This window comes from Microtus pennsylvanicus, chromosome 1, assembly GCF_037038515.1.
Source record: "Microtus pennsylvanicus isolate mMicPen1 chromosome 1, mMicPen1.hap1, whole genome shotgun sequence".
Taxonomy (NCBI): domain Eukaryota; kingdom Metazoa; phylum Chordata; class Mammalia; order Rodentia; family Cricetidae; genus Microtus; species Microtus pennsylvanicus.
The window spans coordinates 194,140,234-194,164,408 of NC_134579.1; the positions used below are offsets into that span (position 1 = coordinate 194,140,234).

The 24,175-nt window shown below is 44.4% G+C and overlaps 1 protein-coding gene across 6 annotated transcripts in view; it reads right to left on the reverse strand.

Annotated features, from left to right (window-relative positions):
* Nhsl1 (NHS like 1) overlaps window positions 1-24,175 on the reverse strand; it is a 229,879-nt gene that overhangs the window by 11,522 nt on the left and 194,182 nt on the right. For 4 of the 6 annotated variants that reach the window (XM_075948232.1, XM_075948238.1, XM_075948266.1 and 1 more), the window contains exons 4-5: window positions 16,949-17,141; window positions 12,528-12,659 (exon numbers count right to left, since the gene is read on the reverse strand). In XM_075948232.1, coding sequence (XP_075804347.1) covers window positions 12,528-12,659; window positions 16,949-17,141 — 325 coding nt within the window. The remainder of the gene's footprint in view (window positions 1-12,527; window positions 12,660-16,948; window positions 17,142-24,175) is intronic. The other 2 variants (XM_075948249.1, XM_075948274.1) reach the window with 1 other exon arrangement.

Sequence of the window (24,175 nt, forward strand, 5' to 3'; positions counted from 1 at the left end):
AACCAACCAGAGAGTAGTATGTTCAAAAGAAAAGGAAAGAAACACAAGAAGGGATGAAACAAGAAGGGAGTGGACGGTAAAAACTGTAACTGTAAATAAGCAGATTTCAAGCCACACAGGGAGAAACAGAGCTTAAAAAAGAAGAATCACAAAGCCAAGACTTAGCCAATTCCCAGTATGAATCAAATCCTTAAAGATGGTGGCAAAACCATGGCTTCATAGTTTTTTTTTCCAGTCAATATGAAATATGCATGGGAAGAACAAACAAATACTATATATATATATATATATATATATATATATATATATATATATATATAATTCTATCTGATTATAAAATATGAAAACTCTTAACATGATATTCACATATATTATGACATCATCTTGGGATTAAGGGTTACAGGTCATAGGAAAGGGGAAATGAGAACAGGGGGAGCTTTAGGTGGGGAGGGAGAAAGGATAAAAAAACACTAAGAATGTTTGAAAAAGTCATAGGGAATCATAGTTTACATTTCCCTAAAACTGTACATAACATTTATGTGTTGCGCACATGGGTTTAATGAAGTTGGATACGTTCACAACATTTGGGGTGATAATGCTCTCTCAAGGAGATACAGACTATATCTAACAAAAATCTCAGGACCAGGCATAAGAAACCTTTTAAGTTGTTGGTCAGGGGAGTCCAAGTGACTCCCCAAACAATAAAGGGAGGGCATTGCTGTTGCCCGCAGTTTCCTCCCAGAAGTGGAAGGTAAGTTCCTATGGACATAGGACTTGGAGGCACGGAACGGAAAGCCTCCTTTAGGATGAGCCTTCATAGTAATGGAAGATGCTACGCAAGCTGCCCAGGGGAAGAGCCATCAGCGGTCCTCCGCGGCTGCGGGACTTAACAAACTACAGCATTAGCGGGCACGGCAAGACATCCCCAGAATGCAACAGCAGCACTTACATCTAAGTGGGAACCAACAGCTGTTTAATCCAGTGGTTCTCAACCTTCCTAATGATGCGACCCTTTAATACAGTCCCTGATATCGTAGTGACCCCACAACCATAAAATTATGTTCATTGCTACTTCATAACTGTTTGCTACTGTGATGAATCATAGTGTAAAACCCGGTATTTTCCGATAGTTTTAGGCAACGCCTGTGAAAGAAGAGTCAGTTGACTCTCAGAGGGGTCACAACCCACACGTTGAGGACCGCTGATTTAATTGGTCCTAAGGGCTACTCAACGGAAAGGAGCTGAGGCCTGACACTGTAAACCTTCAGCTATCCAGGTCTGGGAAAGGTTTTCCCCAAGAACCTACTACTTCCACATCTCTAGACTAATGTCATTCCTAATGAGGTTCAAAATGCTTCTCCTTACGGTCGCAGGTAAGTGTCGCTCCTAGGAAAGAAGCTTCTTCTGTAGCAGGTGTGACAGCTACAGAAACCCACACCCGGCCAAAGTGCAGAGAACAATTAACTGCAGGGTGCCCAGCCCCAGCTGATAGCACAACCCATATACCCAAGGCTCGGGAACATCGAGGAAAAGGGAGGGCAAAGGTTGTAGAGCCAGAGGACCAGGAAGTCTGCTTCATGGTAATATCTTCTATCTATATCCATAAGGGAAGCTTCAACAATGAAATCTCAGTACTATGACTAAGAAAGACCCAAACGATGACAACATGACCAACATGACATTGTAGGTGGGGGAAATCTCAAGGGGCCCATCTCTAGAGGAAGAGCTACAGGCAATTAATGCCTTCTGAGGGAGAGAGGGAGGGAGGGAGAGGGAGAGGGAGACAGACAGACAGAGAAAGAGAGAGAGAGAACTTCTGAGTGGTTATCCAACATGAAGCGGTCAGTCCTAAAAACACACAGAAGAGCAACACTAAATGAACTCAGCAGGGAGTATTAACATTCATAAGTGTGTATGTGTACACAAACACATACACACATATACATATAAATTTTATATATATATATACATGAAATCGTGAATTTGAAATGGGGCCATGGGAGGGGGGAATAGTGTATATACAGTATACATATGAAAAAGAAAAGGAATAATGAAAAAAATCAAATTTTTTTCTACTCCAATCAAATGAAAAACAACAAGTTATAGACCAGCTGATAGGCTTTGGACGTAAATAGTAAAGGAATCAAGACTCAGGCTTTGCTGAGCACTGCTGGCTACCTTCAGAAGGACAGGGGTTGGGATTCCTGAGAATTCCCCCTGCCCACAAAACATAACCATCATTGTGTGTGTGTGTGTACGCTCATCAATCTTAGAGATGCCACAGTACAAAGAAGGCTCCCTAGCAAAAAGCCCTTTCCTTTACTGTGACAATGGAGACTCATTTTACACCTGTGTTGCTAGCAGGGATGACCTGTATTCACTGAAAACAGACAGACACATACACATGTGCATAAAGGTGTCTCTCAGCAAGAGTGCAATGGCCCTGACTCAGCCTCATCAACATCAGACCCTGGGAATGAGCCTATAATAGTTAACAAATAATATGTGTCCCCTACGTGCTCACCATGTGATGCTTGGTCAACAGGAAGGAATGTTCATGAGGATGCTGGGAAAGAAGCTTGATGGAGGAAGGTCATTGGTTAAATAAAAAGAAACTGCTTGGTCCTCATTGGTTAGAAGATAGGTGGGAAGAGTAAACAGAACAGAACGCTGGGAGGAAGAGGAAGTGAGCTCAGACTCGACAGCTCTCCTCTCGGGAGCAGACGCCTCAGCAGAGACGCCATGTCCCGCTCCTGGGCAGACGCATGCGATGAAACAAGCCGCCAGGTCAGACATGCTGAGTCTTTCCCAGTAAGACCGGTGCACACAGATTATTAGAGATGGGTTGATTGGTATATCAGAATTAGCCAGTAAGGGCTAAAGCTAAAGGGCCAAGCAGTGTTTAAATGAATACAGTGTCCGTGTAATTATTTCGGGTAAAGCTAGCCGTGCAGGCGGCCGGGGTGTTGGGGACGCAGCCCCGCTGCTCATATTACTACAGAAGCTGTTCTTGCAAAGACTGATGGACTAACTAGAACTGATGGAGGAAGGTCATTGGTTAATTAAATAAAGAAACTGCTTGCCCTGATAGGTTAGAACATAGGTGGGTGGAGTAAATAAAACAGAATGCTGGGAGGAAGAGGAAGTGAGCTTAGAGACACCATGCTCCCTTCTCCCGGGCAGATGCGATAGCTCTGCTCTCTGAAGCAGATGCGATGGAGTAAGCCGCCAGGTCAGACATGCTGAATATTTCCCGGTAAGTGCAGCTAGTGGTGCTATGCAGATTATTAGAAATGGGTTAGGCAAAATATGAGAATTAGCCCGTAAGAGGCTAGAGCTAGTGGGCCAAGCAGTGTTTAAAAGAATACAGTTTCCATGTAATTATTTCGGGGCATAAGCTAGCAGGCGGCCAGGGTGCTGGGGTCACAGCCCCTCCGCTCATACTACTACATAGAACTACAGTGGTGTGGCGAGGTTGGGATGTTGCCAGTCCAAAGGCTGCTTACCCTATTCTGAGCAAGCTTTAGACCCATCAACAGTCATTCCTTGACTGCCTCTGTGTTAGAACTAACACCCTGTGACTAATTGATCAAAACCTTATGGGATCTATTAAATTAGCAGACCACTAACTTCCACCAACCCAAAGCTAAGAGTTTCATCAAGATAGCAAATAAGGCCTATAGAAAAGCTTCTTTTACTTTGCTTTAACCACCGCAGCAGGAGGCTGGCTTGTGTAGGTACAGTTAAAAGTTCTGAACATTCAAGGATATCTCAATTCCGTTCCATAACAGGCCCTTTTCTTTAATACCATGGAAGTCACCTGGAGATACAGTTTGGGAATAGAATTCTTTCATGCTTGGTACACGAGACCCAGGGCTTGATCCTTGCACGTAGGTGTGGAGTGGGGGCAGGGGTTAAAAAGTGCAATCCCCTCCCCATAAATCTGCAGAGTTTTGTGGTAGATTTTCAACAATTACTATTAAACTGTTCAAATATAACAAACAAAAGTTGGATCCCTTTGGGTAAAATGTAAGGTGTGAAATCATTCCAGGTTCTGAAAACAGAGCCAGAGACAATGCTTCATCATCTACAGCTGGGCTCCAGAGCTCTTCTTAAAGCAACAATATTTCTTAAAGATGCTATAAAAATGGATGAGACATAACTCATATAAAACCTATCAGAAGGACCACAAAACTTCTGCTACCAAAACAAACTCTCTCATAATTTTAAAGAATGAGTTTCAGTGCCGGTCAGTGGTGGTACATGCACGCCTTTAATCCCAGCACTCGGGAGGCAGAGGCAGGCAGATCTCTGTGAGTTCGAGGCCAGCCTGGTCTACAAGAGCTAGTTCCAGGACAAGCACCAAAGCTACAGAGAAACCCTGTCTTGAAAACCCAACACCGCCCCCCCCCAAAAGAAAACAAAACTAATGGCTGGGTGCTGGTCGCACACGCCTTTAATCCCGGCACTTGGGAGGCAGAGGCAGGCTGATCGCTGTGAGTCTGAGATCAGCCTGGTCTACAGAGTGAGTTCCCAGACAGCTAGGACTGTTACACTAAGAAAGCCAGTCTCGAAAAACCAAAACCAACCAACCAAGGAAACAAAACACAAAACAATAAAACAAAACTAACTACAAAAGGAAGACTAGGAATAAAGGCCAGTCATTCAGGTGCCACCAGAGCTCATGGAATTTATTTGAATTTAAAACATGTAAGTAGAATCTTATTCAAATGTTACTTCTCATTCTATCCACCAAATCTTCTAGTCAATATTTAAAAATAGAATGCAATAAAAGCCTTTTGAAAAGCCATATGGAAACTTACTACTGTAGAAGTTCAGACAGACAGACAGATAGACATAAAAGGAACTTAAATGTAGTAACCATAAAATATGGGAAGAGAATGCCCTGACACTATATACTACCAAGTAAAATCCTTATTACCAGATATTGGTTATTTTATTGAGTCTTTGGCCAAATGGTTCCCCCAGACCCTCTATCCTTGCTAAACGTCACAGGCTATTGCCAATACTATTGGTTACCTCTACACCCTGATGGTGAGACTCTATTGCTAAAGACGCAACATACTTATGCTATCAAACATGGAGAGATGGAGCCCACCCAACTAGACTCTCCCCGCTTACTGAATAATGTTCACAGTGCTGCAAAGGACTCTCCATGCTACCAGAGGAGAAAAGCAGTCATCAGTCTCACCCGGCTATTAACTCCTCCAGGGACATTAGCAATCTGCCTGCATGATATCCTGGTGTAACCAACACTTGTTGATTATTAAAGCCCACTTATGGGATGGGAACCCATACCCGACACTGCTAAAGTGGCCATGTTTTCTTCTGCAAAGGGAACATCGCAAAAGATTGACTCCTGATGACATACTGCAGAACCAGAGATGAGTGCCTTGCTCAGCCCATAGCAGAGACACTTCCTGCAGTGCGTGGGAGTTAACACAGAGACCCACAACTGGACAATATGTAGAGGGTGACAGACTTTGGAAGACTCAGTCCTGCGTGGGATGTTTTCACCAAACCCTTCTCCCAGACTCAGAAATAAGAAAGTGGAAAGGTTGTAAGAACCAGAGGTGAAGGATGCCTCCAAGGAATCAATGTCTTTTAGACTGAACACAACTGGTGCACATATAAACGCACAGAGAATGTGGCAGTTCGTACAAGGCCTACACAGGTCCAAGACAGACAGGATCCCAGCACTGAGCAGGGGAAGTGGACAAAGGCCCCCACCCTTAGCCGAGAAGCTATGTCTAAATGACACTTGCAAGGAGAAGGAAAATGAGTTGCTTAATGGAGGAACAATGGATCACCACACTCAGGCTCAGGAGCCATTGGCTAATACAAAATAGACCCCATGTTGGTCATAGCTGTGTGTGTGCGCACACGTGACTGCACGCATGTGCATTTTGTTTTGTTTTGACAAAGAACATGAAGTTGGGTGGGTAGGGAGAAAGGGAAGTTCAAGGAAGAATTGGTTGGAGGGGAAGAACAAAATTTATTATATGAAAAAATTTTAAGAGCTAAATTTTTTTTTTAAAAAAAGAATTGTTATCTAATCACTTCCTTTAAAAAAGTTTCCTCCCATTGTAGCCCAGAAGTGCCTCACACTTTCTGTGTTGCTGAGGGTGATCCTGGGCTTCTGCTTGCCTGCCTCTCCTCCTTGATGCTGGCTGGGATTACAGGCGTGTATCATCACCTCTGTTTTAGGGTGATGATCAAGCCCAGGGCTTCGTGCATACAATGCAGGCACTCTACCATCTGATCTACATCACCAGCCCCAATTGTCCTCTAGTTTGTTTTGGTTCCTGCCCCAATACTGTAGACTGAGTCCAGGGCCTTGCACGTGCTAGGAAAGTGCCCTGCCACTGAGCTACACACAGCCCAGGCCCCCTCAGCCTTCTTCTGGAGTTTTAACTTTGAGACATGCTTGCTAAGCTACCTGCGCTGACCCTGAACTCAGCCTGTATTCCCAGTAGATGTTGAACTTGTTATTCTCCTGCCTCGGATCTCCTGAGCCACCTGCTCTTAGACACAGTGCCCCCTAGCAGTCACCCAGGCACATCGTAGACTGTACAGTGGTTCCCATTGCCTCCTCCTATGTGGCAAAGGCTGTAGAATAGGCAATATGGCAAAGGTGATCACTACTGGTGATCCCACGTCACAGGCAAAACTCTTCATCAGTTAAAAACAATGTTATAACTGCAGAACGTGCAACTGACTTTGATGGACGGGATCACTTCAGAAGAGCAAATAAGGAACTGAGCTATTGGCTCTTCCTGGTCGGAAGAGCGATGAAAGATCCTAGTTCTTAGGCTGCGGAGTCGACTCAGCAGTACACTGGTTGATCTCACACAGTGCCTGGGTTTGATTCCCAGCACCTACATAGCAGCTCACAACAGCTGAAAGAACTCTAATCCCAGGACATTGAATACTCTCTTCTGACCTCCACAGGCACCAGGCATACATGCGTCCCACATCCATACACACAGGGAAAACATTGATACACATAAAATAATAAGATAAATCCCCCAGAATACCCTAATTTATCAGGGTTTTGGTTTCATGTAACAGACACTGGAGGACAACTCATTGAGAATGCCTGTGTTGGTGTGTATCTTTACCTGGGCCAAACTATTCTTCCACGCTGTACAAAGTCACCTAGAACCTACTGTTTTGGGTGGAAAGGCAGCCTTGAAGGCTTACAGAGAGCTCAGCTGCCTAGTTTTATGGCTACTCCTTTGACGCCCACGTTCTCCAGTTCATGGAGAAGCATTGCCTGGGAATCCCAAGACCCATCAACAACTGCTGAGCTTCTGGACACTGGTTATTCTCTCACAGGTAGGAGCTGCAACCTCAAGAGGGGAGACGACTTGAGAGAATGAGATACAACCAAGCTTTGGAGAGGGAACTAAGCGTGCCATTGCCACTGGTGCACAGATTACAGACAGTTCAGGAATACTGTGCAGTGCATAGATTACAGACAGTTCAGGAATACTGTGCAGTGCACAGATTACAGACAGTTCAGGAATACTGTGCAGTGCACAGATTACAGACAGTTCAGGAATACTGTGCAGTGCACAGATTACAGACAGTTCAGGAATACTGTGCAGTGCACAGATTACAGACAGTTCAGGAATACTGTGCAGTGCACAGATTACAGACAGTTCAGGAATACTGTGCAGTGCACAGATTACAGACAGTTCACGAAGACTGTGCAGTGCACAGATTACAGACAGTTCACGAAGACTGTGCAGTGCATAGATTACAGACAGTTCAGGAAGACTGTGCAGTGCATAGATTACAGACAGTTCACGAAGACTGTGCAGTGCACAGATTACAGGCAGTTCAGGAATACTGTGCAGTGCATAGATTACAGACAGTTCAGGAATACTGTGCAGTGCACAGATTACAGACAGTTCAGGAATACTGTGCAGTGCACAGATTACAGACAGTTCAGGAATACTGTGCAGTGCACAGATTACAGACAGTTCAGGAATACTGTGCAGTGCACAGATTACAGACAGTTCACGAAGACTGTGCAGTGCATAGATTACAGACAGTTCAGGAATACTGTGCAGTGCACAGATTACAGACAGTTCAGGAATACTGTGCAGTGCACAGATTACAGACAGTTCAGGAATACTGTGCAGTGCACAGATTACAGACAGTTCACGAATACTGTGCAGTGCACAGATTACAGACAGTTCAGGAATACTGTGCAGTGCACAGATTACAGACAGTTCAGGAATACTGTGCAGTGCACAGATTACAGACAGTTCACGAAGACTGTGCAGTGCATAGATTACAGACAGTTCAGGAATACTGTGCAGTGCACAGATTACAGACAGTTCAGGAATACTGTGCAGTGCACAGATTACAGACAGTTCAGGAAGACTGTGCAGTGCACAGATTACAGACAGTTCACGAAGACTGTGCAGTGCATAGATTACAGACAGTTCAGGAATACTGTGCAGTGCACAGATTACAGACAGTTCAGGAATACTGTGCAGTGCATAGATTACAGACAGTTCAGGAATACTGTGCAGTGCACAGATTACAGGCAGTTCACGAAGACTGTGCAGTGCATAGATTACAGACAGTTCAGGAATACTGTGCAGTGCACAGATTACAGACAGTTCAGGAATACTGTGCAGTGCACAGATTACAGACAGTTCACGAATACTGTGCAGTGCACAGATTACAGAAAGTTCAGGAATACTGTGCAGTGCATAGATTACAGAAAGTTCAGGAATACTGTGCAGTGCACAGATTACAGACAGTTCACGAATACTGTGCAGTGCACAGATTACAGAAAGTTCAGGAATACTGTGCAGTGCACAGATTACAGACAGTTCACGAAGACTGTGCAGTGCACAGATTACAGACAGTTCAGGAAGACTGTGCAGTGCATAGATTACAGACAGTTCAGGAATACTGTGCAGTGCACAGATTACAGACAGTTCACGAAGACTGTGCAGTGCATAGATTACAGACAGTTCAGGAAGACTGTGCAGTGCATAGATTACAGAAAGTTCAGGAATACTGTGCAGTGCACAGATTACAGACAGTTCAGGAATACTGTGCAGTGCATAGATTACAGACAGTTCACGAAGACTGTGCAGTGCATAGATTACAGACAGTTCAGGAAGACTGTGCAGTGCACAGATTACAGACAGTTCACGAAGACTGTGCAGTGCATAGATTACAGACAGTTCACGAAGACTGTGCAGTGCATAGATTACAGACAGTTCAGGAAGACTGTGCAGTGCATAGATTACAGACAGTTCAGGAATACTGTGCAGTGCACAGATTACAGACAGTTCAGGAATACTGTGCAGTGCACAGATTACAGACAGTTCAGGAATACTGTGCAGTGCACAGATTACAGACAGTTCAGGAATACTGTGCAGTGCACAGATTACAGACAGTTCAGGAATACTGTGCAGTGCACAGATTACAGACAGTTCACGAAGACTGTGCAGTGCATAGATTACAGACAGTTCAGGAATACTGTGCAGTGCACAGATTACAGACAGTTCAGGAATACTGTGCAGTGTATAGATTACAGACAGTTCAGGAATACTGTGCAGTGCACAGATTACAGACAGTTCAGGAATACTGTGCAGTGCACAGATTACAGACAGTTCAGGAATACTGTGCAGTGCATAGATTACAGACAGTTCACGAAGACTGTGCAGTGCACAGATTACAGACAGTTCAGGAATACTGTGCAGTGCACAGATTACAGACAGTTCAGGAATACTGTGCAGTGCACAGATTACAGACAGTTCACGAAGACTGTGCAGTGCATAGATTACAGACAGTTCAGGAAGACTGTGCAGTGCACAGATTACAGACAGTTCAGGAATACTGTGCAGTGCATAGATTACAGACAGTTCAGGAATACTGTGCAGTGCACAGATTACAGACAGTTCAGGAATACTGTGCAGTGCACAGATTACAGACAGTTCAGGAATACTGTGCAGTGCACAGATTACAGACAGTTCACGAATACTGTGCAGTGCACAGATTACAGACAGTTCAGGAATACTGTGCAGTGCACAGATTACAGACAGTTCAGGAATACTGTGCAGTGCACAGATTACAGACAGTTCACGAAGACTGTGCAGTGCATAGATTACAGACAGTTCAGGAATACTGTGCAGTGCACAGATTACAGACAGTTCAGGAATACTGTGCAGTGCACAGATTACAGACAGTTCAGGAAGACTGTGCAGTGCACAGATTACAGGCAGTTCACGAAGACTGTGCAGTGCATAGATTACAGACAGTTCAGGAATACTGTGCAGTGCACAGATTACAGACAGTTCAGGAATACTGTGCAGTGCACAGATTACAGACAGTTCAGGAATACTGTGCAGTGCATAGATTACAGACAGTTCACGAAGACTGTGCAGTGCACAGATTACAGACAGTTCAGGAATACTGTGCAGTGCACAGATTACAGACAGTTCAGGAATACTGTGCAGTGCACAGATTACAGACAGTTCAGGAATACTGTGCAGTGCATAGATTACAGACAGTTCAGGAATACTGTGCAGTGTATAGATTACAGACAGTTCAGGAATACTGTGCAGTGCATAGATTACAGACAGTTCAGGAATACTGTGCAGTGCACAGATTACAGACAGTTCAGGAATACTGTGCAGTGCACAGATTACAGACAGTTCAGGAATACTGTGCAGTGCACAGATTACAGACAGTTCACGAATACTGTGCAGTGCAGATTACAGACAGTTCAGGAATACTGTGCAGTGCTTCAACCTTCCAAGTGCTAGGATTACAGGTATCAATCACCATGCCCGGTCCTGCCTTTGTTCTGTTTTCTTTGTTGTTGTCCTTTGTTTGTTTTGTTTCCTGTGTGTGGGCACATGCATGCACATTCATGGGGGGTGGGAAGCAAATCCGGGTCCTCTGTAAGAGCAGTAAACTCCCTTAACCTCTGAGTCATTTCTCCAGACCCTGCCTTTGCTTTGAAACCCTTGCACTGGAACAAGGTCACTGGAGCTCTGTACAGCAGAGGCAATACAGTACCGTTCTTATCCAAATGTTTCTACGGTCCAGAAGGGAGGGCATAAACGCTCTAGGACTGGATGCTGGTACGGGGGGGGTGGGGGGGGGGCGGAAATGCCACTTAAGGAAAAGTAGGTCCATCCTTCCTCCTACAAGGTATTTAAATACCAACCCTGGAGGGAAATGAATACATGCAATCTCCAAGCCCTGGAAGCTAAAACAGGACCTCGAGGCATGCAATTAATATATATCACTGCTGCTAGGGTAAGCTCATTTTGACTCAAAGACTTGTAAGCAATTTCAGAGATAATGACTCTTGCATTTCTCGAGTGTAACCTTCAGCAGTAAATAAAAGTAAATTAAAACATCAGGCTAGGGTAACTATTATAAGTCCACAAGCTGACGAAGAATAAGAGAATTTCAGGACAGTAACATTACATCCCACAATGAGAACAGTGACCATTACAGTGTACCGGGGACCAAGTACATCCTGTATATAAATTCATTTGGTGCTCAAACAATCCTATGAGAGAGATTCTATTAAGGTCATCATCCCATGTGACCTTAGAACTAAGAAGGGGACCCAGAAAGATAGTGATGTGTCTAGGGATACTCAGAGAATGAATAAACGTCAGGATGCACACCGGAGCAGCCTGGCGCTGGAGTGTGCTAAGCTGTCCCTGCTGTCGCTCCTGCTGGGCCACATGGAAACACGCGGGGAGGAGCTGGTTCCAGGAGGTGGATGAAAGCGTTATCATAGCATAAGGAAAAATAGCATGAGCGCAGAGGGCAAGCAGACAGTGAGCTAACAACTCCACCAGCCTGATCTGTTTTCAAGTTGAACTAACAAAGCTTGTGAAACTGTTTGCTTTCGATGGAGGTATTGCCAAACATATATGAACATATTTTACACTTTTGTTGCATGTATTTGTTACACGTGTGCACATGCCCCATGTGCCATGGCACACATGTGTTGGTCAGAGCACAACTTTTGGGAGTTGAGTCTCTCCTACTTTGTGAGTCCCAGGGACCAAATTCAGGCCATTAGCCCTGGCAGCAGGTGCCCTCATGACCACTTTCTGCAGCGTTGGCATCCACCATTAAACAACCTCCGACTGCCACTTCTTAGGACAACATGCCACCAGCATTGTCGGACAACCTAGCCAGTGTTTCTCCAAAGGTAGACTCTTAGAATGAGGTTTCCATCCGAGAAAGCCCAAGAGCTAAATAGAAGATCTAAATTAAAAGTCAAGGTCCCTGGAGAGGATGATGGAGGCCCGAAATTTCCACGTTGCTAAGTTTCCATGGAATCTCCTCCCCATCCCTCTTCCCCAAAGCAGGTCCTCTGCACAGGGACCACTTCCCCCAAGACCTCACCCAGAAGCTGGCCACGGAACGTGTGGAACTGACCGAACCACATGAGGTTAGTGCGGTAAAGAGGGACAAGAGAATGCAATGCTGATGAACCGTACCTAGCTCCTTCTGAATGATGTCAGGGATTCCTGAAATAGTCTTTCTCCTTTTGACTTTCTTCGGTCGTCTTACCAGAGTGTCTGTGTAAATTAGAGACCGCCGAAGGCTGGCCTGACGATCGAAATTCTCCCCTAACGTAGAATAGTAGAAGAAGCAGAGCAATGTTAATTGTCGAGCAAGCTGACACCATGCACGTCCTTCCAGAAGCTTGTAAAATGATAAGAAGGTATTAATAATGAGGTTAGCCAGTCACGTGATGATGGAGGCTGGAGGATGAGCAAAGGCGGGAAGCACAGTATCATCGGAAGGCTGTTTCCAGGGTCTGCGGTGTGTCCTCCAAAGGAGGGCCCCTCCGACTCACTCCCAAACGAGCTCCAAATTTGCTAACGACACACTGCCAGGGTGATTGTTTGTCACTGGAGAATGAATGACCTGGCCAGTGAGCGCTTCGTAAAGAGATCACAAGGATCACTCTGCATCAGTGTGTATGTGCCAGGGGCAACCAAAAACGTTGTACTCATCTGGTCATCCCATAGAGACCAGTATCATGCTTGTGTGTTAAAGCAAGTGGAAGCCGGAGCTTATCAAATGTCGGTCAACAAGGTTAAGAATTTGGATGGGAGGTGATGTCATGGAAACCAGACTGCCTTATAATGATAAAGCCCTTCCACCGTAGTGAGACCCAGCAACACTGCTGTTTCCAAAGCTCAACTCTCCCTTTATTTTTCACAATTTCTTAGGGTGCTAGGGGCTTGAACCCAGGGTCTGACACAGGCTGGGCAAGTGCTGCACCCCCAATTCTTATCTGCATCTTTGAAAGTCAATCCCATTTCAGATTGTGGCACCCCAGGACTGCGTCCATGGAGCAGTTTACCCGAGTCCAAGCAGGTTAGCGCACTGTGAGAAACCAGAAAGTAACAAGGTCTCTGCCAGCATCAGTTACAGACTCATTTGAATGATTTGCCATTTTGGCTAAAGGAAGTTTTTTGGGGGGGATTGGGCTTTTTACACAGTTATTCTCTTAACAATGAGACATCTAAAAATACACATATTCATAGAAATCCCATACTTCTAGCACCATCCTGTGCACGAGAGAAGTGTGAACTGGTCACTCTTGTTTGATAATATTGTCCTGCCTTCAAAGTGGACCCACGGCAGACAATGAAACTTCTACTTCATAAGAATGAAGTGTGAGCCTGGCCTCATTAAAACGAGGTCATTTTTAAACACACACCACCCACTGAGGAACAGACCAATAAATACGTGTAAGTTGCAAATCTTTGCAACTTTGCTCTGCACAGAGAAAAGCAGGAGCAATTCAGAGCAGGGCCTGAAGCGTCAGTAGGTACCATTCGGGGATAAACAGACCACACAGACACAACAGCTTCACCAGCACTGCAAAGGGGAAGTCGTTTAGTGCTTTATTAGTTTCCTGAAACCAAAGAAAAGATATTCCCTCTAGGGAGGCAAATCCAACGTGGACAAAACAGTCTCAGAGAGTTGCACCTCATCCCCAGTTTTCTGGCCTTATGGGTGGGGTAGAAATAAAAAAACAACCATCACCCAATCACTAAGAAAACTGTAAAGCACTGAGGATGAAAATCTATCTACAACATTCTCATTGCTTCACACTGTGACCAAGAAAGGGCTCTGACACAGGCTGGGGTCAAACACTTCCTTAAGTAGAGGCTGTGTCTTGTGGACCCTGGCATCCTCGACAGTACCGTGTCGTTAGGAGATTATTATCTGTTGAATTGAATTGTTCCCCATCACTGACACACAGCCTCAGCCCAGCATCGGAGCTAAACAGTTAACAAATGCTTTCAGAGCGTGTGGACCTGTGCACTAATCGTTTAGGTGAAAGACTTGATCCATGTGGCAGATGATGGCGCACACGGTCACATGTTCTTTTTATTTAAAACATTTCCCCTCTTAACCTTTAGAACATACCAAGTCTCCGAAAGACTGTAACTAAAGGGATTAAATTCCCTTGCAGGCAGTGGTTCACTGCTCTGTATCTCTAACCCTGCTAGGCGTCATATACGAGGCAGCATTTGTTCTTCCAAAGCCGTACTGAAAAACCAAGTGAGCGCATCAGTATCACCAAAATTCACAAGCACGTGGCCATTTCCTACAAGCAGTGGCATTTTTATCTAAAGAAATCTGGAATCTTAGAAATAAATAAACTGTAGGAGGCTGAAGAACCCGTGCCAGCCCAACCACCTGGAGTGAAAGCTTTAAACTTACTGCTTCTTTGGACCAGACTAGAGAAATGCATCCTTCAGAAACACATATGTCTGCGTGAACACACAGACGCAGACAACAGATCAATACGTATACAGCTGTTATGTTAATGCTGGCGCTCTGTGAAAATGCCAGCCACACGATTAAAAAACAGATTAAAAACAAGTCTCACGCTGCCCAGTTAATTATCAGCATTCATTCACCTAGGGTGGGTGGCATTCGAAAGCCTCCTTTTATATCTATCTATGTACTTCCTGTCTATTTGCCAGCCAGACAGGTAAGAACGCTCAGAGAAACACCTGGGTGAGCCATCTGCGAGGAGGCATTTCACTGCAAACACTGCTTCTGGCCTAAACCCCTCCTTACTCTAGCTTCCTGCTCCTCACTTCAAGGCAGAACCTTCACTCTCATTCCTTGGAGGGCTGTCATGCTTCATGACATAATATGCATGGCTTATAGGATTATTTTGATGCTTTCAATCACATAGACACATTTCTTCTGCTTTTCATCCATCAAATGACCCGTGTTCTTGTGGAAAATATAAGCATGCGGATGCCTAATGACGTCAGGAATAAGCACCACACTGCTCTCCAGCATAGCTACTCAGAACGGTCATATTTTATCGACGTGAGCTAGGTGGAAGGGAGCCATGCTCATAGACATCAGCAATGCTGTTTATGAAGAAAATGAGTTAAAATGTCATGCTGTTTCTTTAAGGTGTAAGTTTGTAAAAATGTAAAATATGTACATGGAATTGGAACTAATTTATGTATTTATTAAATTTCCATGAAAATTCTACACTTACTTTCTAAATATACTCTGTTTTAAAAAAAAACAACACATCTTATCTAAATGTTATTATGCTTTGCAAGTTTACTGGTACCATGGTAACAAGCCTTCCAACAGTAATAGCCTCAAAAGATAGGATGCAGTAGGCTTTCATCCTAATAGTCAATGAAAACTTCTTCCTCTCGGTCAGCCAGTTTTAAGGACATAGAGAGAAGGCTTTGTGTGGATTCTGTGTATATGACACTAATCACTTATTCCTATGTAATACACCAACATAGTTGATGGCAATATGAGTTCATGTGTGTGGACATACACACACACACACTGAGGACTAAACTCGGGGCCTGGTCCAGCTACTATGAACTCTTTACTGCTCTAGGAAGTCTTACAGCCAGTGGTTACCCGCCCACTGGTGCATGGCCTCTTATACTATATAAGCCCATGTAGAGCCTATGTCGGTTTTCTCTCTGGTTGATGGATTCAGGTTTTGTTCTCAGTTCCAGCAGAGGATTCTGATTTGTGAGTTTACTCCTAAATAAATAACCATCTATTTCTCAATTCTGAGCTAGTGAGGGATTTCTTTTAAGAGTCCTTCCACGCTTTACCATTTTGTATTTTGTGCCCCTTCACTCACATTGCTCACCAGTTCTCTTGGGAGACACCGGCGGAATAAAGACGGCAAATCCGGGCTCTTTGTGAACAGCTCTTCTAAAGTTATGCTCAGCTTGGAGCTCTTTGTGTTCTATTACTTGTTGCCTTAATCATCTAAAGAGTCAATGATTCAACTCAACAATTAGTAGCCACAGTATGGCCAATGTGCCAATTCTTAAAGTCATTCCCTTGAATCTTTACTTGAGGATTGAGACTCAGCTTTTAGAAACTGAGGCATACTCTCTTATCATTCTACTGAGATTTTTTTTAAAGATATGCTTTGGTTACAATTTAATTGATGCCTTTATCTCAAACATTCCTTCTTTTCCATTTGAGCAAACAAAAGGTAAGAAAATAATCAGTATAAACAGAATGAAACATTTCCTTCTCATTTCTAGAAATATTTCTTATGATAGTATACAGTTTTTGCCGCTAAGGACCACAAAGACAGGATATTCCTACAGAACCAAAATCTTAGTTAAGAACAGTGCAGTTCAAAAGCCATCTCTCCACAAATGGTTGAACCATCGAGTTCTCCCTTATTTAACAAACAGCATGTGTTTTTTTTACATACACACATATACAGTTCTAGTGTTTTCTTCATCACATAAAGAGTAGGAGGCCACCCCACAGCTCTTCACTTGGGTGCATAAAGAAAATGCTGACAGCGTAGAGCTAACAAAGCCAAAGGCACTCTCCCAAGGACACCCTGACTCTGTCCACCCTGCAAACATACCAGTTATGTTAATAGGAACCACATCAGCCTGGACTGTCTGGGCTTGCTGCCGCGTCTTCTCTTCTGGTGTTGGCAGCGGCAGGGACTTGGTCCAGTTTGTCTGAGTGTGAAGGTCGGAGAAGTCAGCTGAGGTTGGCGTCCGAGGTCGTCTGATGCTGATAAATCTTTCTTCTTCAGATGAAGAGACAGAACACTGCCGTGGGAGAGAGAAACAATGTATGTAATTAGCAGGAACAGCTACAAGTAGTTATTTAAAAAATGAGACTAACTTAAAGCAAGTCCCAAAACCGTTCCCCTTCTAAGAGCAGAGCAATAATCTCCGCGTGACCTTCCACACATGATTCGCTGTGTCCTTCGTCTGCAGAATGCCGGCATAGCAGAGGTTTTGCTGACTTACAGAATCTTTATAGCCTTCCAGTTTTGCTTAACTCCGCCATGGTTAAAAGCCTATGGATTTTGTCTAACATCAGAAGCCCGAAAAAATGTCATCGCTAAGGCCACCACTTTCTATCTGTATTAAAACTCAGTTTTGCTCAAAGCAATTTCTAGCTTCAATCCTATTTCCTTTAGGCTCTGACCTCCAGGAATGCTTCACACACAAAACGATGGAGCCATTGTTCAACCATTTGGTGCTTATGAAGCTATCTATGTGGGCTTTAAAAAACTCAGTGTGAAATTGTTAAGTTCTAAGAGGCTCACTAACGCTGCGCTCTGGGCCTTATCGGAACTCAAGGACAACATTTTAGCTGCGTTCTCCCTGAAGAGGCCTTCTTCAGTGCCCTTCTGTGCAATACCCGAAGACGTGTAAGCAAGAAAGCTGTGTTGGCAAGCATTTTAAACAAGACTTCACCAGAGCTCCCGGGCAGCCAGTTCTGTAATGAGGATGGCCCAAGAACTCAAAATAAATGCACCACGCTTAAAACAAAACGACAACAAAATTCCTGGCTTGCTGTGAGGAAATAGCCAATAAACGTGAAAGGAATAATCAAGTTTATAGAATTTAAACTGAAACGCCACTATAGAAATTAGTTGTTGAAAAAGATAGGGTCATGAACCTGTGTAAGCAGCTCCCAGGTCATTTTAACCTCTCTTGGCTAAGGCCCTGGAGCAAAGGTAACTGTTATTTAGTATTGGTAAGGAATCTCTCTCTCTCTCTCTCTCTCTCTCTCTCTCTCTCTCTCTCTCTCTCTCTCTTCCCCCCCACTCATGACTTGTTTGCATTCATAAAGATTTATCTAGCTTTAAATGGCGTGTCTGGATGCCTTGTAGGATGTAAGGAACACATGGAAGAAATAGAAATACAGAAAGACATCAGTCTGTCACCGTTGAGTGATATTTTGACTGTATTCTGACAATAAGGCTTGCTTTGAATCAGAAGGCGCAGCGAGCCACTAGCTGACCAAAATTAAACATGGAGGTTTTAGAGGACTGAGGAGAGACGGAGAGACAGGAGCAGGAAGGCGGGGCTTAGAAAGGCAGCCTTTTGGATGGAGGAACAGAAGAAACGGCAGATCCCTGATTTCTTCTCCACCCCTTCTCTGACCATTCAGGTTCTTACCCCAATATCTGCCTCCCAAGTTTCTATTAATAAAGAATAATTAGATCATCATGTCACCTCAGACACAAGGCCACTTCCATCACTTGATGTGGGATGTTCCTCTCTATGCTGTGAATATGTTTTATTACCATTGGCTAAAAAAGAAATTGCTTTGGCCTATAGCAGACCAGAATATAACTAGGTGGGAAATCCAAGCAGAGAGACAGGAAGAAAGAAGGCAGAGTCAGGGAGACAACAGCAGTCACCGAGGAAGCAAGATGTGAGGTAACAAGTCACAAGCCTCATGGCAAAACATAGAATAATAGAAATGGGTTAATTTATGTTGTAAAAGCTAGTTAATATAAGCCTGAGCTAATAGGCCAGACAGTTTGTAATTAATATTAAGCCTCAGTGTGGTTATTTGCAAAATGGCAGGCGGAAGAGAAACCTCCAGTTACAACCACCGTTTACTGTTATGAAAAAAGACTGCCTGAAAAATACCCATCCCTTCTACTGCTTGAGGGACACAAATCTGAAAAACGGTCTAGGGACAAGGCTGAATGGTACAAAGTCCCAGCCTCTCTGAAACGCCATCTTCTGCTCCAGGAGGGACTCTTAATAAATGTCTTAATAAATGTGCATGTGTCGTGACTGCTAAATACAATGGCATGGCAGACACAGAAAGCCAGGGCTACACAGAGAACCCCAATCTCGAAAACGTGTGTGTGTGTGTAATTAAGTATCTCAATATCTATGTTTACCATTGCTAACTTGCAAAACACAAAAGACCATCTAGTTTCTTTGTAATCTACAAAAATGTGGATTAATAGTTGTAACTAGACAAATAGACTCTCTGTATAAGCTGAGCGTGTGTCACTGACAACAGACTATAGCACTAACCTGAACACTAGTCTGATGATCAGATCACACACAGATCTTACAAAATTCCCAGCAAGATGTCTTAGTGGGTACTGGTACTTCCCACTGCCAAGTTCAATCCCAGGAACTCACATGAGAGGGGAAAACCGAGTCTTTCAAGTTGTCTCTTGACCTCCACATGCCACATGGCATGTGCTTGCTCACACTCATACAATAATAAAATAAGTAGACCATCAAGTTGATCAAATGGATTTCTGAGGCATCAGAAGCTAAACCCACTGGTGTAAACCCATCGGTTCCAGACTTTTTGCAGTTTCGACACTCTTGTTAACTCGGACTTTTAACACTTTTCTCTATCTGCAAGGTGCAGACACACACATATGCATATTAAAACTGATTTCATTTGAGAACATCATGGCAGTTTGTAAAACAGTCACGTGTCTGAGGTGGAATCTCAATCGAGTGAGTTAGAAGTTTACTCCAGCAGAACAGGCAGCATAAATTTGGAGGGTAGAAAGCAACTCCTGGCAAAAACGCTATGGAGGCCTGGGCTGGTGGACGACATATGAGTTCCTTTCCCAGGTGACATCACCAAGGACCAGCGACAAGCACCACTCTTGTCTCCTCAGCACCCGGAGGAGGCTCCGCAGGCCTACTAACCTACTTTTCTGGATGATGTCAGAGTGGACCGCTTTCACAGAGAAGCAGGACTTCCCTGCAGTTTTGGTTGCCATAGAAGAATCGTCCCCAGGGCTGGCTACAGTGTGACAGCTCACTCACAAAGCAAATCTATTTTACCAAGCTCCCAAAACCCTCTCTTCTCTGGTGAGCAGATTTCCTGGGCAATGTGGCTGTTCCTCGGTACCACCATCCAACCCAGAAAAGGCCAGGGTGGATGACTTTCAGAAAGATTCAACTCCCAGATCCAATCTGTTTACAAACATTGCAGGGACCAGGAACCCCCCGCTGAGTCTTAGTGACAGTCTTTCCTATGGGTTCTATTAAGAAAGATGTGGTCTGGATGGTTATCTACCCCATGTGTTACATCCCCCGTGTGTTAGAGGCCTCTTCCCAGCTTCATCCTACCTAACCATGTTGGGACTGTTAGGAGGCGGGGCCAAATGAGAGGATTTTGGTTCATGGTGAAAATGCCCTCATAGAGGAGACTGGATTTCTGCTCCTCCTCCTGCTGATGTATTTGTCCTCTGGCTACACGTAGATGGTTTTGCTTGATTCTTCATTTCTGTCATGAAATGCTGACTCTCCACAGGCCCCACAAACAAGAAGACCAAGCATTCGTGGGCAGAAACCTCCAGTCTACAAGACATTAACAACCTTTTTGTTCTTACAAAAAGTTACTTAGTACTTGTTTTAGCGACTGGAGGAGGACAAACAACATCTCCTAACACCCTGGCTCCTAAACCAGCCCAGTAACTGTCTCCTCTTCCTGTTTCTGCTCATCACCCACCCTCACCCCTCCCTTTCCAGCAGTATAGTCTCTTTTCACACTGTAGGTCATGCCAAGGTGCTCCTCTCTCCAAACCCTCCGGAATCCTTAACTAGGAATGCCAGACCAACCAAAGATAGATACATAGATAGAAAGAAGCCCCAAAAGTGGCATAACGGAAGTAAAGAAATTGGGGGAGGGGGCAGGTTGGCCATGCTACCCTTTTAATAAGTAACACGGTACAATAAAAAGGATTTGAGTCTGAGGAGCCCTGGACCCATGCTCTCCCTGACGCCTTCTAGTTGTGCGATTGTGTGAAAGTGTTCCCTGTTTCTGAGTCTCAAATTCCAAACCGTTAAAACAACAATCACAAGCATCAAAACACCCATTTTGTAGGATTCTTAAGGAAAACGGTAGACAATGAGGGGACAAATTCTGGAAAAGTTTTAAGCTGTGCTGCTAGGATCACAAAGTTAGAAACTGCAGGACTGCTGGTAGGAGCTGTACCTACGGATGGGGATGAGCTGCAAAGTCAGGATAATCATATTTTTTTTTAGTAGCTGCCAAAAGAACTCAAATCCATTGCTTCAGGCAGAAAACTCCATGTGGGCAGAATAAGAGACAAGATGATTGGGAGGGTGGCCAAATTTTCATAAAGCAGACATTGTCTATTGTGCCATGTTCTTTGATGTCTGGCTTGGACAGTTTAATAAAAGTAATCATCATTACGTGAGCACACAGTATGTCGTTCCGGGCACTACACACAGGGCTTTCCGGACATCCGTCCGCTCACCCTTGTAACACTCTTTGGGGTTGGGGGATAGAGCACAGTGAGATACCATCTACATCAAAACTCCAACGCCTTTGAGAGCAGAGCCGAGCTATTAATAATTACACAGGCAAGCAGCTGCAAACCAGGGCTGTCCCCCGCGAGCCACATGTGGCTTCATCTCTTTACAGTGAAAGAAACCAAAGCACACTTAAGAAAGCAAAGGAACCGGCTTGAACAGGTGGGGAAGCTGTCTCGAACCTGTGCTCTCTGCATCAGGTTCAAATGAGCCTCCGGTTACAGCAAGGAGTGAGGCCCCTGCCGCTGTCTTCAAAGTCTTTCTTTGCTTTAAGTATTTCCTTTAACGAAACCTAAAACACCTCCAGGATGCCGGTACAAAAAAAAAATAACAGGAACTAGAAAAGACAATTTCAGTTTCTGTTACTACCACCAAGGCCAACAATTGATTGCCAAAATTCCAATCCAACTCATCACTCTGGGGATGAATTTTATGCAAGAGATTGAGTAACTGGCACCTGGTGCCCTTTCCCTCAGACAATGGAGCCTCTGTGCATGTTCCCAGAATCCACGAACACACCGTCCAATGCAGCCCCCCACAATGGCACCTGGAGAGCCCGCCTATCTACCTGCGGGAAGCATTTTGGCACCTGCAACAGATCGCTCTGCAAACCTCACATGGACTGAATGCTGAAGGGAAGAGTCAACGCAAGAACAAAGAGCGGGGACTTCTGCGATTCCACAGCTGAAATACAGGGCATTTTCTGGAATGTCTGAAATACCCGCTTCTGAGGGCACTTTTCGCTCCTGCATGTTTGTCCGCTGTTTAGATACGGGCAGCACAGACACTTGGAAATCATTTCAACTTTCTTCTTGCCATGCCGCATTACTGCTTTTAGTATCAAAGACATGTGGCTCTCATTAGCAAATTACCTTTCTTCACCCCTTAAACAGACTGTCGAGCCTTACACACGGCAAGAGTTCTTGCATGGGGAATAATTAGGACAATTATTCTAGGACAATTAGCCCCAGTAAATAAGCAGAATACCCACCCCTCGGGGTCTCTTTTCTAAGGGTCTGGCCATCACCCTCTGCTCTATCAACAACTTACATTTTAGGTCAGAGCCCCTACACCAAGCACTTCGGGAAATGCAATCCTTGCTGGATGCAAATCAGATGCTTTGCATTACCTCCTGTGCAGCCTAAGCATGTGTTAGCTCCTGTACTTCCTGTGTTCTTCAGTCTTTCCTCACCAGGCTGCCCCCAACCTCCCTAGGAAACACAACAGGGTTTTCCCGGGAGAATTTGCCCTTGAGGGTGGCTTCTTCTGCACTTTCTAAAGTTGTTAGCACCCTTTGAGAATGAAGTGTTTTGTTTTTTAAAACATTGTCAGAACTGAATTGCAGCCTTGACATTAAATGAGTACAGAGATAGGACATAGAGCTCCATCTTTGTTCACAGGACTTAACATGAGAGAACAGAGATAGGACATAGAGCTCCATCTTTGTTCACAGGACTCAATCTGATGTGAAGCATCAGCTGGATGACCTACGACACCCAGTGAAGACCTAGTTCGTTTCTAACTATATTCTGGTTTTGGTATCAAGTATTGCTGGCCCCTACATGCAGGGCCCACACCGCAAGATTCCCGACAGCTTACAAATCTTCACAGGTAGCTTCCCTTCCTGTTGCTCTTCTGTTTTCCAGTCGCCCCTGCTACCAAGGCCTGGGCCCAGCTTCCCCATGGTCCTCTTCCAATAGCCCCAAGACAGAACAGAGCAAATCTCCTTCTCTATAGAGTTAACTTAGCAAATCAACTCTGGAAGAAACGACAGCATTTGTGCACTGAGACCTCTGCTCTGAGAACTTCTCCTCACCTCATATTTCTGCGCTTTCATACTATTCTACAGCTTACTTGTACAGAGAGCATACACTCCCGACTAAAGTTACCTTTGGCTCCTCTTACCCTGACTATAGATATGGAGGCTACTGATTTCTGCATATTCACTTGATAGCTTCCTAAATCATCGCACTGCATTATTTATACTAGCTTAGAATTCGCAGTTTTTCTAAATTTAACAAGAACACATACTTAAAATGTGCCAAGAGTAGTAATATAACCTCAAACGTTCCAAATGGTGTGCTTGTTTTTGATATGGGATATGACGTTTGTTTGTTGTTTGTTTAGCAGTGCAAGGGATTGGACTCAGGATCTCACAGAGTGCCTAGAAGCACTCAGCCACGCAGAGACAATGCCTGCTAGAGTACCGTTTTTCTAATTGTGCTGTACAGTTCGTCCCTGTCAGGGTTAAGGAGTGACCGTGGCAGTGAGCATCCTTCTCTTAGGTTGCATTCTGATGGGACCTGCAGAAACACCACAGCATGCACGGCGAGGCCAGAGGAAAACATCTAGGATTGGGTTCTCTCCCTCCTTTTATCTTGGGTTTGGGGGATAGAATTCAGGTCATCAGGTTGGCACGGGAGGCATTCTTCAACCATCTCCCTGACTCCCACTCCATTTTGGGGTTTTATTGGGAATGGTTGTTAAATTGCATTAAATATCGTGTCTATATCTAC